Source organism: Dama dama, chromosome X, assembly GCF_033118175.1.
Source record: "Dama dama isolate Ldn47 chromosome X, ASM3311817v1, whole genome shotgun sequence".
Lineage (NCBI taxonomy): Eukaryota > Metazoa > Chordata > Mammalia > Artiodactyla > Cervidae > Dama > Dama dama.
In genome coordinates, this window is record NC_083714.1 from 61,054,172 (window position 1) to 61,070,139 (window position 15,968).

Genomic DNA, 15,968 nt, shown 5'->3' on the forward strand with positions numbered 1-15,968 from the left:
AGAGAGGCGGAGTTCCAAATGTGGAGGGCCTTAAATGTCGAATTTAAAACTCTGAAATTAACCACTGAGCAATAGGAGCCATGAAAAAACTTGGAGGAAGAGGAAGATAAAGCTTTCTTTGGCAACAATCAAGCCTGAAAACTTTGCAGATTCATTCTCGAGTGTTACCAACTGCAGAAACTAGCAACTCCAAGGACTCATGTTTTGGTGAGGGAAAGGAAAGGGGGAGAGAAGGAGAGAAAGGAAAAAGGGAGAGGAGAGAGGCTGAAAAGGGAGTGTGAATAATTAAAGAACTAGAGAGATGGAAAGCGCTCCTGGGGGGAAGTGATAGAATAATCTTCCTTCATTCCTCATTTCAGAGGCAGCTCGGGGACTGAATTCGCAACATAACCTACCTATTTCCCCATTTAAGACTTGAAGTTTCTGCCTCAGTTTGGGACTTCGTTTAATTTCGAGACTGTGCTTTCCGGCCAGTGAGGAGCAAGCGTAGGGCATTAGGACCCAGCGATTGTTGTAGTGAGAGAGGCTGAATCTCGATCTCTCAATTTTTCCCTCGAGCTCCCTCCTCTCCCTTTGTCATTCTAGCTGCCTGCTGCCTCCGCAGTGTCCCTCTAGCTCCCTCTGCGCTAAGTGCCTGCGCCTTAGACCAGAGGGTGCGCAAAGCAGAAAGATTAGTCCGGACCTGCCTTGGTGACCCCATGGCATCCCCTAGAACCGTAACCGTCGTGGCCCTCTCAGTGGCCCTGGGACTCTTCTTTGTTTTCATGGGGACTATCAAGTTGACCCCCAGGCTCAGCAAGGATGCCTACAGTGAGATGGTAAGTGAAGCAAACGGGTGATGAGGAGCGCCTTCCGAAGAGATGGAGAGTACCTCTCCCCTTCTTTCTTCCCTGGTCCAAGGTCCCAGCCCTTTCACCCCTACCCCCACCCCGGACCCTCCCTTCTCCCCAACAACTTTGCAGCTGGGAAGGAGCAGCTGGATGAGAGCGAGATCACTGTGGGCTAGCCGGGAACAACTGTTCGGAAGCCACTGAATGCCGGTTGGGGGAGGGGCTGCCTAAGTAAACCCTCCACCCCCAAGTAAACCCAAGGGCTGAGACCTGCCTGTCACCGGCAGGAGCCCTTTCCTCCTTCCAGCACACCCAAAGTCCAGGCAACCAGCCTACAAGTCTGATTGCTTCCCTTGGAGCTAAGAGTTTAGCAAGCTGGAGAGTTTATTTATCTTGGGGAAGAACAAAAGGGAAGGAGGAAAGAGCTGAGGGCGAATGGGCTACTAAAACAAGCAATTTTTAGGGGCGAAGATGGTATCCCTCATCCCAGATGGGGAGCGGATGGTGTTCCCCTAGCCACCTGGGCGTGTGTCTATATCCTCGAGACAAAAGCAGACTTGGCCCAAGTAAAGGTCACTGAAATCCTGCTTCTTCTTCTCTCAAGGGAAAGCTGGATGTTTTGTTTTATTTTGTGTTGTTTCTGGGCTAATCTGCAAAGTCTGCTTTTTCCCTCCCGCAAAATAGTCCATAATCCCCATCTTGGCTTCTGTGGATGCTCAAGGCCAGGCCCTCTGCAGGGTTTCCCCTCTGCAGAGTTCAAATCACCTGAAGGTGACTGGCCAAAACGTCTCCACTGCAACCTGGGGGCTGGGCTGCGCTCCCTAGCTGGGCGTGAAGAGGACTTGTTCCCAGGCTGTGTAGTACGGAGGAGATGACAGGGGATGTTTCCAGCACTTTCTTGCTTGCTCGCTTCTCCCCCAGTCACTCGGCCTCTTCATTACCCCACCCCAGCTGAAGAGAATCTGCTTCTCACTGCTTCTGCCAGACTGCCAGTCCTGGGAGGGAACCCATTACTGGGCTCTCAAGGTCAAGAAGGAAAGGAGCTTAGGGGAGAAAAAGGAGGAGAGAAGAGGCAAGAGGGACTCCCCATTAGGGCTAAGGCAAGGAGGAATAGCCCCACACGCTGACAGTTGACAGGAATAAATAGCTCTCCTGGAGCTCACTGCGGAGCCTTCCAGAGCCCCTCATCCATGAGCTGCAAATGGATGGAGTCTGGCAAATCAAGCCTACTCGGAAATGTTTGCAAGAAGCTCTGGCTTCAGTCTCAGGGTTTAAGCTGGTGTTTCCCATGTCTCTCTCATCACAGGATCACCTTGGGGTCAGGGAGGGCGGCTGACACTCAAGGGCCAAGGGCTAGCCCCAGTGGCAAATCCTAATGTGTTTCTCCTTCCTGCTTTCCCTCCTCCCACAACATTTGACCAGATGGAAATGAAATCAGGTCAAAATGAGTATCCAAGACAGCCTGCATTGGGGAGAGGAGGGGAGGAGAAAGGAGGTGAGGTAGCAGAAGCCACCAAAGGCAGAGGGAAAGGGTGGAGGGGAATTGCCACTGTATTTTTATCTTGGCGGTAGTAGTTTGGCATTAGGTTATAAATAAATGCATATGCTCTTGATTTTCTTTCCTTTTCATATATACATACATTTATATGTTTGTGTATGTGCGTGTATTTAAGCTTTCCCTTTCTGTAGGGACAATACCCTTCCTCAGTATACTCCCTGTCTCCCTAGACCCTGTTCAGCTGCTTTAGAGGCCATCCAAGCTGCACCTTAAGTACAGTGTTAGGTTCTGCAGGCAATCCAACTAAGATGGAGTCACCGGGAAGCTTCTGATCAGCTTGGCAGGCGCTCACGAGGAGGATCAGCCACAAATGGGTTTACAGTAGGTTTCTTCCCAGGGAGTGGAGCTGTCTGTTACAGTCTAGTGAAAGGCAGAAGAATATATGAAGATTCTGTATCATACAAAGGAAGATATTTAAATAGGTGTAATCTAATACAGCAGTACAGAATGACTGTGAGTGTGTGTGTGTGTGTGTGTGTGTGTGTGTGTGTGTCTGACTCTTTGCAACCCCATGGACTGCAGCCCGCCAGGCTCCTCTGTCCATGGGGATTCTCCAGGCAAGAATAATGGAGTGAGTTGCCATGCCCTCCTCCAGGGGATCTTCCCAATCCAGGGATTGAACCCAGGTCTCCTGCATTGCAGGCGGATTCTTTACCAGCTGAGCTACCTGGGAAGCCTGTGTGTGTGTGTGTGTGTGTGTGTGTGTGTGTGTGTGTGTGTGTGTGTGTGTGTGTGTGTGTGTGCACGCGCGTGCACACATGCACAATTCTGTGCTTAAGGGCATCTGGAGGAAATGGAAGAACTATAGCTGGGAGGTAAACATCACAGTACCATGAAGCTTGAGGAGAATTTTCAGACTGCCCTTGTCCAGAGTTCTCTCCTGCAATGAGTATTAGGCCCCAGGCTAGAGATGGCTTTCTGGCAGAGGGCCCACTGCATTGTGCCTGGGCCAGCCCAGCTTTATTGCTGAACCCATAGGAAGTGGGGACAATTCAGTTCTGGTAGAAAGAAGGTGCTCAGTTTATATTCATTGAATGGCTGGGTGAATGAATGAGTCATTGTAGCATTGTCCTGCCTGGTCACCACCCTTCAGATTTCTCTGGTTGGCTCTTGATGATGCAGTTCAAAAGTCATTTCTTGCCTCTTAGAAGCAGGTTACAGCCCCTCAGGACTCCAACCAGAGATCAGCTGGGATGATGATCTGGGATTTTCTGTTTTCCATTGAGGAGTGATTCCTCTGCATTGATGGAGTTAGTCATGTATTGACTGCAGTGGCTTTTTATATAAAATCTCAAGGTGTTGTTGTTGTTCTTATTGTTTATGATTGTTCTTTAAAACATCTCCGTGAGGTAGATTCATTTTTCAAAGTTATTTTATTTATTTATTTATTTTAAATTTTATTGATGGATAAACCAAAACAGAGCAAGTTTAATGACTTATCCAAGATGCTAGGCTAAGCTGCTGCTGGAGCAGAGGTTAGAAACCAAACCTGTGACTCAACATTCCCAGTAGAGGAATCATTAATGGTTACAACTGCTTTTTTGGATATCAGAACTTACAACCGATTCTTGAAAATATGTGGCACATACTTTCTCCTTTTTTGGTACCAGTCCAACTGTCCCAATCCCATATTTTGGGGTTTTGTTTTACTTGGAAACCAATTTTTTTAAATTTGGATTTTTTTTGTTCTTCTGTCAACTATTTTTGTTGTTGTTGTTCTAAAGCCATTAGTGTTATGTTTAGGTGTTATCTCTTCCATGGAGAATCACTGCTAAAAAATAGACAGACAAATGAATATGAACTTCTTTCCTGTCTCTACTGGGGAAGCCAGGAAATGTTAGTGGAAAGAGTACAGACCTTGAGTCATATTGGTTTGGGTTCAAGACCTGACACTTTTGAAGTGTCTGCCTCAGATTCCTCATCTGTAAAATGAGGATAATACCTACCACAGGAGGTTGTTGTAAATATTAACTGAGGTTGCATATGGAAGAATCTAGTACAGTATATGAATATGGTAGGTGTTCGAGAAATGCTCTGGGTTCAGGTGATGATATAATTGACACTATGTTATGCAGTGGTTTCCTGACTAATTTGAAGGACCAGTTTAAGGGATTGAAATCAGGCATTTAAAAGAGCAGGTTGCTATTTTTACATGCATTGGTGAATGGACTTCTATGCAATCAGCTAATAGAGAAAACCCTACACTTGCTGCTGGGTAATGCATAGTGGATCTCGTGCAGAATTTCTGGATGCCTCTCTTGAATAGCCCGTTTGGTATGTGTCACTCCATACCTCCTCCCAATTTAGCAAGTGTCACTATAGAGTACTGTAAATCCCACGTGAATGCAACACGACTGACCACTCTCTTGACTAAGTGCCTTCATTAATTCATTTGGAATTGGGAGACAGTACACAAATGCTGCTAGGCAGTTTAACATATGAATGGTTGACGTGCTCTCTATTTGGTATTCAGCTCTTTGTAGCAGAGGTTCACTAGCAGTGGTTCTATCCTGCACGCACAAAGGGCCACAAATGGAACAGTAAGAAAACACCAAAAGTCCTGTCACATTGAAGCCAAAGGATTTTTGACCCCAAAGAAGACAGGGCAAGTCTTTGTGCATTTTTGCAGCCCCTCATAGGGAAGGTTTGTTGTTGATTTGAATGATTTGCTTATTTGTAGTTAAATGCCCTCCAGTATTTCCCCAGGGTTTTACTTAATGTCCACAGGTGATCTTTTATGCTTCCAATCACACTATTAATTTTATTCCAACTACATAATAAGATAGTAATTTACCAATGCTTAGACTGTACTTTGAGGTGGTACAATACGTTTATTCCCTCAGAGAGGCGACTGACCCTGAGATGTGAAGTGTCTTTGCTTAGTTTACACAGCTAGCTAGCCTAAGTTAAACTACATTGGAATTTATGCCAGGGAGCTTGTAGCCTCCAATGGCCAACAGCTGTGCTTGTTTTAGAGCAACTTGTGACTGAGAGTGGAAATCAGACCCTTCTCCCCTTAGATGCAATCTGGAAGGGATCCACTCTGGTTAGTAGGGTCAGGCTTGCAGCTTCCTTTTTAGGTGGGCATTATATGATGGTCGGAGAAGGCAATGGCACCCCACTCCAGTACTCTTGCCTGGAAAATCCCATGGACGGAGGAGCCTGGTAGGCTGCAGTCCATGGGGTCACAAAGAGTCGGACATGGCTGAGCGACTTCACTTTTCACTTTTATGCATTGGAGAAGGAAATGGCAACCCACTCCAGTGTTCTTGCCTGGAGAATCCCAGGGATGGGGTCGCACAGAGTCGGACACGACTGAAGTGACTTAGCAGTAGCACTATATGATAGTGGAAAGTAGAACTGCTTAAAAGGTGCTTTTACTCATATGATATTTGGAAATTAAGCATGTGATGGCTTTTTATTGCATTTAAGAGATGATCTATGATTCACATATGGCTTTTTTTTTCCTACAGAGATTCAGGAAAATCATACTTGAGTCAGTAAATTTTTCAGCACTTATGTAGCCTTTATGATCTAGTATAGCAACTAGACTGAGGTTTTTAGCCAAAATATATTTTTGTCAGTGCCCTCTTCTGCTTTCATATAGTTTTCCCCCATAAATTGTATTGAAGTATAACATACATACTGAAATGTACACGTAACTGTACAGCTCAAGGAATTTTAAGAATCCTGTGTAACCTAGATCAAGAAATAGAACATGACCAGCATCCCAGAAACTTCTCTCATGGCCTCTTCTCATTAGTACCTACCCCCACCCCCTGCATAAATCCCGACTTCCAACAATATAAGTTAGTTTTACTGTTTTTACTTTGGCTGCCTCATGCAAAGAATTGACTCATTGGAAAAGACCCTGATGCTGGGAAGGATTGAAGGCAGGAGGAGAAGGGGACAACAGAGGATGAGATGGTTGGATGGCATCACCGATTCAACGGACATGAGTTTGAGCAAACTCTGGGAGATAGCAAAGGACAGGGAAGCCTGTCGTGCTAAAGTCTGTGGGGTTGCAAATAATCAAACATGACTGAGCAACTGAACAACAAATAAATGGAATTATACAGTATAGTAGGCAAATTATTTTTTTTCATTTACCTAACTGGTATAAGTGAACTAAAGTGGACCAAATCATTTGCCTTCTCTTCCCATTTTGTCCTGTTAGCTGGCTTGGATGGCTAATTAACTGTAATCAAAGATGAGTATTATTAGACAGTTGTAAGCTGTTCAAGTTTAATGTAATTAATATGAGATCATGAACCCTGGAGTGTTGTGAAGACTAAATGATAAAAAGAAAAAAGGTATGACTAAAGAAAGGTTCCATATGTGTTTGACTCATGTCTGAATCATACCATCTCATACTATACAAATGAACCAGCTTGAGTCATTGCTATTATCATTAATTACCGTGGCTTGCAAATATATGGATTTCTTTTTTTTTTAATATATGGATTTCTAATTGTGTGCTCCAGTAATGATAAAATATGTGTATGTGGCCCTTGGTTGATGATATGATGTTATGATTCTTTGACCAAATCTCCAAAATGCTCATTTAATTTCAAAAGGGAGGAAACTGAGGTAATACAATACTTAACTAATTTTCTCCAAGCAATTTAGGGGCAAAACTAGAATTGGAATTTGGCTAATCTTAGCCCAAGGATATTTCTGGATGATGATCTTTGATTAAAGGTATTTGAAAAAGTTGACTAAACCCTTCTCTCTCCTATTACTATAAGGAAACTATGGTTACAGGGTCATGGCAATGAAAAAGAAACAGACCTATACAAAGTCTGTGAGAAAGAAACAGACCTAACAAAGTGAACTGTGAGAGCCTTTTGAGAGAGTGACTCAGTTAACTCTTTATTCTTACTGTCACAACAATTAAAGTCTTCAGAGATCTAATTACTATAGACTTAAGACATGTGACCCTTCTATTAGAATTGAGGTGACATGGCCCAAGTCTTGTGGGGACTGGCAATAGTAGGATACTTTTGATGTCTCTATCCTACTCCACAGGAGAAAGAATAAAAGGCTTCCTATACTGTCAAGACTCTCTCCAAGCTGAGTCCCATCTCTAACAAGTTAAACATTCACTGTCTGCAGTCCTGGAGAAGAGATGCTATCTGTACCTACTCAGCTTTGAACTAAAGATGTGATGAAATGGCTTATCCACATGCAGTTTCCTCTTGAGAAAAGGAGGAAAGAAAGCGGCAACTGCTGTATACAAATATCCACAGTTGCAGTTGCAGAGGTTAGATAAACTGAAAAAGTAATATGGAGTTATACCAAATGGAGAGAAAAGTGTTCACCGAGGTCATGGGAACTTGATTTAAAGACCTGGAATTTGGCCTACAGATTCTACTGTAGTATAGATAAAAATCTATTCTTCAGTGATGGGTGGTTAGCCCTAGGCAAAACAAAGGAATGTTTCTAGAAGCCACTCAGTCAGCGTCTAGAAATCTTTGCTCTGAACTGATTATAAGAAACTCATCCTGCTTCCTGTGTTTATTATGTTAGAAGGTTACACTTAGGATTTAGGATCTGCCTCTTGGGGAGCTTTGTGTTGCTAATTAGAAAAAGTCCTACCTTCAGAGTGATAAGAAAAACTCTTGGGCCTAGATTTCTTTCCCTCATGTCCCCCTGCTACCATCACCAGAGTGTAGAGGGACAGAGAGTGAGCAGGTGGCATCTAGGCTAATAGTGAGAGGAAACCACCAGATGCCCCATCCCTTGACTCAACTCTGATCCACATCAGCTCAGTTAAGCCCAGGGTTTGACTCGTCCTACTGGTCAACCTCTCCTAATTTCTCTCTGAAAATCCCTGATTTAACCTAGAATGAGAAGGAGGAGGAAGAACTGATACTTGGAGTTTTCTTATATGTTCAGTAACAGGGTAAGGACGAGAGGTGAATGAAGTGAAAGTTGCTCAGTCGAGTCCAACTCTTTGCGACCCCATGGACTGTAGCTTGCCAGGCTCCTCTGTCCATGGGATTCTCTAGGCAAGAATACTGGAGTGGGTGGCCATTCCTTTCTCCAGGGGATCTTCCTGACCCAGGGATCAAACCTGGGTCTCCTACATTGCAGGCAGATTCTTTACCGTCTGAGCTACCAAGGAACCCAAATTATTTGGAAGCTTCAAGATTCAAGGATACACCAAAAATGAGAGCACTGTGAGCAAGGAGATCAAACCGGTCAGAGGTGAATAAAGGTAAATAAAGACAACTAAGACAGGACCTGACAGGGCCGGGGTTAGGAAGAGGTGTGAGGCAGGGTCATACAAGTGCAAAATTGGATCCTGCCTCTGTTTAAAGCTGTGATTTGTGTGTGTGTGTGTGTGTGGATATTATTTACCTTAATCAATGACTGTTTTGGTGCCTTCTTAAATTTTGTACTTAGGGGACATAGCCTGACTCATTTCATCTTAGTCCCAGCCTTGCTCAGGAAAATGAGACACAGAGAGGCAAGTAATTTGCCCAGGGGGCACCCAACTAGAAAGTAACAGAGATAGGATTTGAAGCCAAGCCTGTTTGAATCCAAACCCATGCTTTTTTTTTTTTTTTAACTAAACCATGGATCTTAAAATAGTACTCATAAAGGATTATCTTGTGCCACTCATGATAATTCAGTTCAGTTCAGTCACTCAGTCGTGTCTGACTCTTTGCGACCCCATGAATCGCAGCACGCCAGGCCTCCCTGTCCATCACCAACTCCCAAAGTTTATTCAAACTCATGTCCATCGAGTCGGTGATGCCATGATAATTAGTCCACAAAATAAAGGTACATTCACTAGAGAAATGACTTAGCATTTGTTCCAAATTAGAGTGTGTGAACATTATTCTAAGCACCAGATGCTCCCGACAGGTCAAGTTGGCTTTCTCCCTGATTCTTATAATATTTGTCTTGCATCTGGTGCTTTTGACTATTCTCTTCTTAAAATTCTTGGCCCTTATGACCCCATCTCTCCTGGGTTGCCTCCTACTTTTCTAACCACACTTGCCTCTGTCTGTGTTGTGGATTCTCTTCTTCCTCCCCTTATTAAAATGTCTGTCACACAAATTTTCCCACTGTATACATTCTACCTGGGAATACTGATGACTATCAATTCTGTATCTTTACCCCACACCTCTATTACTGAGTTGTCCATGAGACAGCTCCACTTAGAGATGTCTTAGAGATACTTCAACTAAAAAACTCCAAACTGAGTTCCTCATTCCTTCTTGCCTCTTCCCCCTCTTCTTCCATATGCAGTCTTGACTTCTCCCTTTCCCTCTGTGGCCACATCTGATAAAACATCAATTCCTGTTGACTTTGCATTCAAAGTATCCTTGACTCCATCCCTTCCCTCTATCCTTATTGTCATTACTCTAGTCCAGGTCTCTCACCTGATCTCCTTACTTCCAGGCATACCTCTCCCAATCCATCCTCGATGCTACTTCCAGAGGGATCTTCCTTAAAAGCAAATTATGTTGTTCTCTTGGCTTATTGGATAAAGTCCAGCTCCACAAATATCTGTCGTCTCTGTCTCATGTCTCCCCCTTATCTCTCCCTCCCCCAACCTATGCTGAGCTGGGGCAGTGTTTGAAATGCACCAGTCTATTATGTCCTTCAGGGCCTTTACTCATCCAGCTTCCTCTGCCTGCACTGCCCTTCCCTTATTGATCCTGCAAACACCTGCTCTTCTTTAAGATTCCATTCTAGCTTTTCTCAGTCCCCATCTAGGGAAATTTGACCACTCCAGTGCATCTCCACTGTACCTACTACCATAATGCTACATTGTGTTTATGTACTTCCATAACTTTTCTTCATGTAAATGCAAACTTTAGGAAGGCAAGGATTTGAATGATTGATATCTATATCCAGAGTACCAAGTACAATGCTTAGCACAAGGAGGCACTTAATAAATATTGAATGAATTAATGGATACTTCATGAAAACAAAGTAGTGGGCAAAACCAGGAAAAAACAGATTTGATAAAATCTCATCAATTTACTACAAAATGAGGATTGGGTCCATCTGAATAGTGAAAAATATTATTAGCTATTACTCTAAGGTCAGTAAAATTCTATTACTTTGTAGTATAACCAGTGCCTCCCTTCTTTGTTCCATGATATCTGCCTTTGGGCTACAATTAGACCTTATACAGTACTCTATTATATACCACTAACCATGCTGCTTCCATAATGTTTTTATGCATGTTTCCCCCCACTAGAATGACAGCTTTTTGACCCTGTCATATTCATCTCTATATCTCCATCACATAATCCATAATAGGTATTCAATAAGTGTTTATTGAATTAAAATTAATCAGTGTCTTGTAAAAGCCCAGGGATTTATGTCGATGACCATAAGAATGATTTTCAGCTTACTGTATCTTGAAGATATATAAGGGCCTAATATTTGCATACATTTAAAATTTTCAATTTGCTTAGCACACTTTTAAAAAACTTTTTACAGATTCTACAAATGTAAGCTCCAACTCAGATATTTTTTGAATTATCAAAAATTCCAAATTAAGGAAGTCCAAATTAGTGAGGCTTTATTGTCTTGTTTCATTTTTGTTTTTGCTCATATGCATCTGCATTTGGACAAAGTAGGCACTGGAAAATGTAGATATGGCTTATCTGTACCAGTTTTTATGGGCCCAATGAATTTTCTTTTAAATTCTTAATGTTGTTTATGATTTATAATCAGAAAAAAATTTTTTTCAAGGGTGCTTCCACTGCAGGGGGCCTGGGTTTGATCCCTGGTCTGGAACTAAGATCCCAAATCCCCAGTGCTGGTACTCGGTATGGCAGAAAAAAAAATGTTTTTAAACTATAAAGTCAAATTCTCTTACTTTTGATGGTGTTACTAAGGATTAAATCACAAGGATCTCAGCGGATTGCTTGCTTTTTTCCCTTTATTACAAGATTTTTATTTAGGTGACATGGTAAACAAAGAACAGGACACCCTTGACTGGTGTGGAAAGGGAATGGTGGGGAAGAAGGACCATGCTTGTGTGCTCTTCATTCTAGTGGTAAAATAATGGTTAACGCATCAATTTCTTTATGGTATTCCATTCTAGAAACGTGCTTACAAGAGCTATGTGCGAGCCCTCCCTCTGCTGAAGAAAATGGGGATCAATTCCATTCTCCTCCGCAAAAGCATTGGTGCTCTTGAGGTGGCCTGTGGCATTGTCATGACTCTCGTGCCTGGGCGTCCCAAAGATGTAGCCAACTTTTTCCTCCTCTTGCTGGTGTTGGCGGTCCTCTTCTTCCACCAGTTAGTCGGTGATCCTCTCAAACGCTACGCCCATGCCCTGGTGTTTGGAATCCTGCTCACCTGCCGCCTGCTGATTGCCCGCAAGCCTGAAGACCGGTCTTCTGAGAAGAAATCCTCACCGCCAGAGAATGCGGGGAGTGACAGCAATGTGGGGAATACCGAAGAGCAGCCGTCCTTATATGAGAAGGCCCCTCAGGGCAAAATGAAATTGTCGTAGGAGAGCAGAAGTGCAAAAAATGGACCTTCCAGGCAGTTGCCTCCATGACACCCAGGAAGATGTCAGTGTGTGTTTTTCATTTGATTTATTTATCTTGGGGGAAAAGGGACACATATAACCTGCAAGTTGATGGTCCTATTGGCTTGTCTACACCTATACCCTAAAGTGACCTCCCCACATAGATGTGTGTGCACCACCTTTAATCACTCTGGGGCAACTCTCACATCTTGCTGCATGTACATGTATATGGCTAACTATTGAAGTGTTTTTGTGAGATGGATTCCAGCAAGCATGTGACTGTGAGATTATGTGTGTGTAAACGTTACTTTGTGTGTGTGTGTGTGTGTGTGTATGTGTGTGTGTGTTCACTCGCATGTGCGAAGGAGAAGGCTCTGATCTTGAACTAATCCTGCATAGGTATCCTTTCCTTTATAGACTGATTCTAGTGAAGGCAGAATAAAATAAATCTCCTATAAAGAGAATCCCACTTACTTCTTGGTATAAAACAAACTATGCATTCCCGTGGGATAGGGGGATCCCTCACTAGATTAAGCTGAAAACTTAAACTTCCCACTTTAGGAAAAAGTTCCTTCAATTTGAGACACTGAGTTACATGTAAAATGAATTAACCTCTACTTTAAAAGTTGGTTAAATTGTAAATACTCCATATTGAGTTTAATTAAAATAAGGGAAATATGCAGTCAGTAGATAGTCTAATTCTTCAAGTGATAAAATTGGAAGTTTCACCTTGCCTTTGCCAGAGCCCAGCCTACTAAGCTCCTTTACTCACAGTTGGAAACTGAAACAATAAACTTGTTATCAGACATCTGTTTTGGATTTTCTTAAGCCAAAAGCTGCCTCACTTCCACTATTCTCAGCAGCTAACCAGGATTTGGCAGCTGCTCCACTGTTGCGGTTGAGGGAGCAAAGATTAGTCCTGTTAGAAGTCTGTGAATCTCCAACTCTAGCTGTTCTCTTTAATCATCTGAAATTTGACAGAGGAGCTGTATCCAGTCTTTCCTGCCAAACAGATTCACTATTCTTTCTGAATTTTCACTGAACTTTGCTAGTGTAAGCAGAGATCCAAGTTACCCCCATGGTTGTATCCTCCACTACACTTCTTTCAGTGGGTGGAGTTTAGCTGGGGGGAGGACATTTGATATGGGTTAGTCAGATTGAGCAGTATGAAAATTTGCTTTCTTCATTATATACTGCTGCTTCTCCTTGTTAGATGTGCTCTGATGGTTTAAATATCATTGTGCCAGGGATGGGGAAAGGGGTGGGGGTGTTGTGTGTGGGGAGTACGAATTAATGTATTTTCTTCAGTGTCATTGTTCTTGTTAATTGATACCTCTCTGTCTTATTTCTCTCATTCTTTCAAAATAAACATTTTTGAAGTTTGGAGGAAATAGTCTGGACAAATAATGAAAGTCTGGAAAGAAAGGGTCATATCATGGGATTCAGGCTGTTTTATTTTTGAGTGGATGTGGTAGGAAAATAAAGACAAGGGGGAGTACAATAATATACTAGTGAGATTACAAACTTTCTAATCTCATTTAAGTTCACTCATAATTTTGTGATGTCAGCACATGAAACAGAAAGCCACAAAATTAAGATCTCAGTACAATTCACAGGTTTGGTGATGCCAAGGGAAGGTTGAATGATTTCACCAAAAAAAATTGCAGATGAATAAAGAAAGATGAGCCAGTGTGTCTCACTATATATGTACCCACAAACTGGGACAAATTCCAGTGCCACAGACTTGTCACATTAGGCAAATTATTTTACCACTCAGGGCCCCAATTTCATTTACAAAAGCAAAATGATTGAAGGCTTAAAATTATTTCCAATCTACACATGAGTCTATGAAATAATTAAAACTATGAAAATGTGTCTCAAGAATTTTGAAGTTCTCCTGCCTGATTAAACATGAGTTCTTGAAAGTACTTTGAAAACCATGTTAAGATGTGGCAAATAACCATTTTTGCTGTAGTCTTTCCCAAATACATCAGCATAATCTGATTCTTCGTCTCTCCCTAAGATTGCAGTGTCCTCCCACAGTTTTGCCTACAGTTTATGGATTATGTTTTGGCCTCAAAAAAACCTGTGAGAGTCACTAAATTTTTATCTTTTCTCGCCACTCCCCACTCTAGTAAGATTAAACTAGGGACTAATCTCAGGTCTCAGACTGAGCCCTTGTTGCTGTTTTAGCCAGTGTCTGTAAAGTCCATCGATTCCTCAAAGTTAGGAATCTTTGCATTTTGATTGGCCACCTACATACAAGACACCGTTTCCAGCAAACCCTCGAAGGTATGCGTGCCAATTCTTGGTAAAAAGAAGGCAAATTCAGCTGTCCTTTCCTCTCACCTCCTAGAGACAGCTTCAGAGGTCTCAGGCTCTTTAACTTAATTCTCTTGACCAGCATGGGAGAACAGGCTTTATTGACAAGTTTGCAGTTTCATATTTTCCTACAAAGTCCCGACATTTGGGATCAGCCTGAGCAAAAGGATCACTATAATTGGTCTTGTTAAATTCAAGAACCGAGACACTAATCGTTTTGTTTTACGCACAATGACAAATGCGAACAATATTAGAACAAGGGGAACGTCAGCCAATCCGCTGATTTCACCAGCAACGGCCGACTAGCTGCGCGTCCCCGGGCCCGGGCGGGTGGGGCGCGCGGCTCTGAGGAATTGAGTTTGCGTCAGCGTCAGCGCGCGCACCTTCTCGCGCCAGTGAGCTGTGACTCAACCAATCAAGCTTCAGCAGAGTACGTGGCTCCGCCCTGCCGCCGCCCGCGTCCCCGCGGAAGCGCATGCGCGGGGTGGAGCCCGTTTATTTGAATCCGAGAGGTGGTGTTTGGAACCGGGAGGAGTTGGGACCGCGGAGTGTATGAGGTGAGATATTTTTAAACACACGGCAAAATGGGAGCCCAGGTACCGAGGAGAATCAGTCTCCTGACTTCTGAGCAAGGCAGTCCTCAAGGTGTCGGGTTTCCCCCAGACCAGGAATCTGCCCAGTGGGTCCGTGGTCGCGGCCAGGTTTGCTCCCTGTTGAGGCAGGCTGTGAGAGGGGAGTTCTTGGGGAGCGATGGGACAGTTCCATCAGAAGGGGCCAGAAGCTGGTCGCCCGCCCTTCTTACGTAGGACCCGAGGAAACAACTGGCAACCTGGAACCTCCTGATGGTCTAGACGTACATATTGCTCTCCTTCCTGCTCCGGCCTCATCTGTTCTAGGGAGATGGTGTTGAGTGTCATTACGACCATTCCTTTAGTTTTTCCCATTTGCAGCCCCAAACTTAGAAGTCATTCTGGCTTTCTCTCTTTTTCCCTACATCCAATTCTTTTGTTATGGCCTTGATCAATCTCCTTCCACGAATTTCACAAATACAATCATCTTCTGTCTCTCTTACTATTTACGCTTTAGGCCAGGTTCAGACCACAGTCACATCTCTTCTGGCCCTTTGCTAAACTTTTTAAATTGTCTGTTTCCACTCCTGGGCCCCTGACATTCTATTCTCTGCACTGCAGCTAAAATGATCTTAAAACATAAATCATATGATATCACTTCCTCTATGACACTCTTCCCTTCCCCTTATAGTTAGTTGCCTATGACACTTAAAATCCAGACTCCTTGTTTTGGTTGACAAACCCCAATATAGCAGTCCCTGTCTGCCTTTCTGACTTTGTCTCCCACTACTCTATACCTCTTTCATGCCACTACTCATCCTCACCTCTTACTGGTAGTGTTGCTGTTTCTTTAACACACAAAGACCTTGCTTCAAGATCTTGGTATGTCTTGCTCTTTCCTCTCCGTGAAATACTCTTTGACCAGATCTTAACATAGTTGGTTCCTCCTGGCATTTGAATTTAGCTTAAAGGTTACATCAGAGAGGCTTTCTCTGAACACTTGTTCCGCAGTAGCTTGTCACTATCACCTCACCCCCCTTTTTTATCACACCACTGTATATTATGTTCGCTATTAGTTATTTACTTATTTATTGACTCTCATATGCCTTCCCATCCCACCCCCGTAAGTTTCACTATAGCAGAGGCCTTGACTTTTATTATTTATCCCTGATAAGTAGACC

At 43.2% G+C, this 15,968-nt stretch overlaps 2 protein-coding genes across 5 annotated transcripts in view; both read left to right on the forward strand.

The window, feature by feature from the left end:
* The first annotated feature begins 581 nt into the window (after nucleotides 1-581).
* Nucleotides 582-13,287, forward strand: TMEM35A (transmembrane protein 35A). Its single transcript, XM_061136645.1, has 2 exons — nucleotides 582-818; nucleotides 11,465-13,287. Exons 1-2 carry the CDS (start codon nucleotides 699-701, stop codon nucleotides 11,876-11,878), a joined length of 534 nt encoding a protein of 177 aa, XP_060992628.1. The 5' UTR covers nucleotides 582-698; the 3' UTR covers nucleotides 11,879-13,287.
* Nucleotides 13,288-14,696: 1,409 nt separating this feature from the next.
* The window catches only part of CENPI (centromere protein I), a 57,066-nt gene continuing 55,794 nt past the window's right edge, over nucleotides 14,697-15,968 (forward strand). For all 4 annotated transcript variants that reach the window (XM_061137281.1, XM_061137283.1, XM_061137284.1 and 1 more), the window contains exon 1: nucleotides 14,697-14,775. In XM_061137281.1, coding sequence (XP_060993264.1) covers nucleotides 14,771-14,775 — 5 coding nt within the window. In that variant the 5' untranslated portion in view covers nucleotides 14,697-14,770. The remainder of the gene's footprint in view (nucleotides 14,776-15,968) is intronic.

Bases quoted from the DNA above. Each gene is read 5' to 3' on its own strand.
- TMEM35A (XM_061136645.1), top strand. From the start codon at position 699: ATGGCATCCCCTAGAACCGTAACCGTCGTGGCCCTCTCAGTGGCCCTG. The intron at 819-11,464 runs GTAAGTGAAGCA...ATTCCATTCTAG, and splicing joins AGGATGCCTACAGTGAGATG to AAACGTGCTTACAAGAGCTA.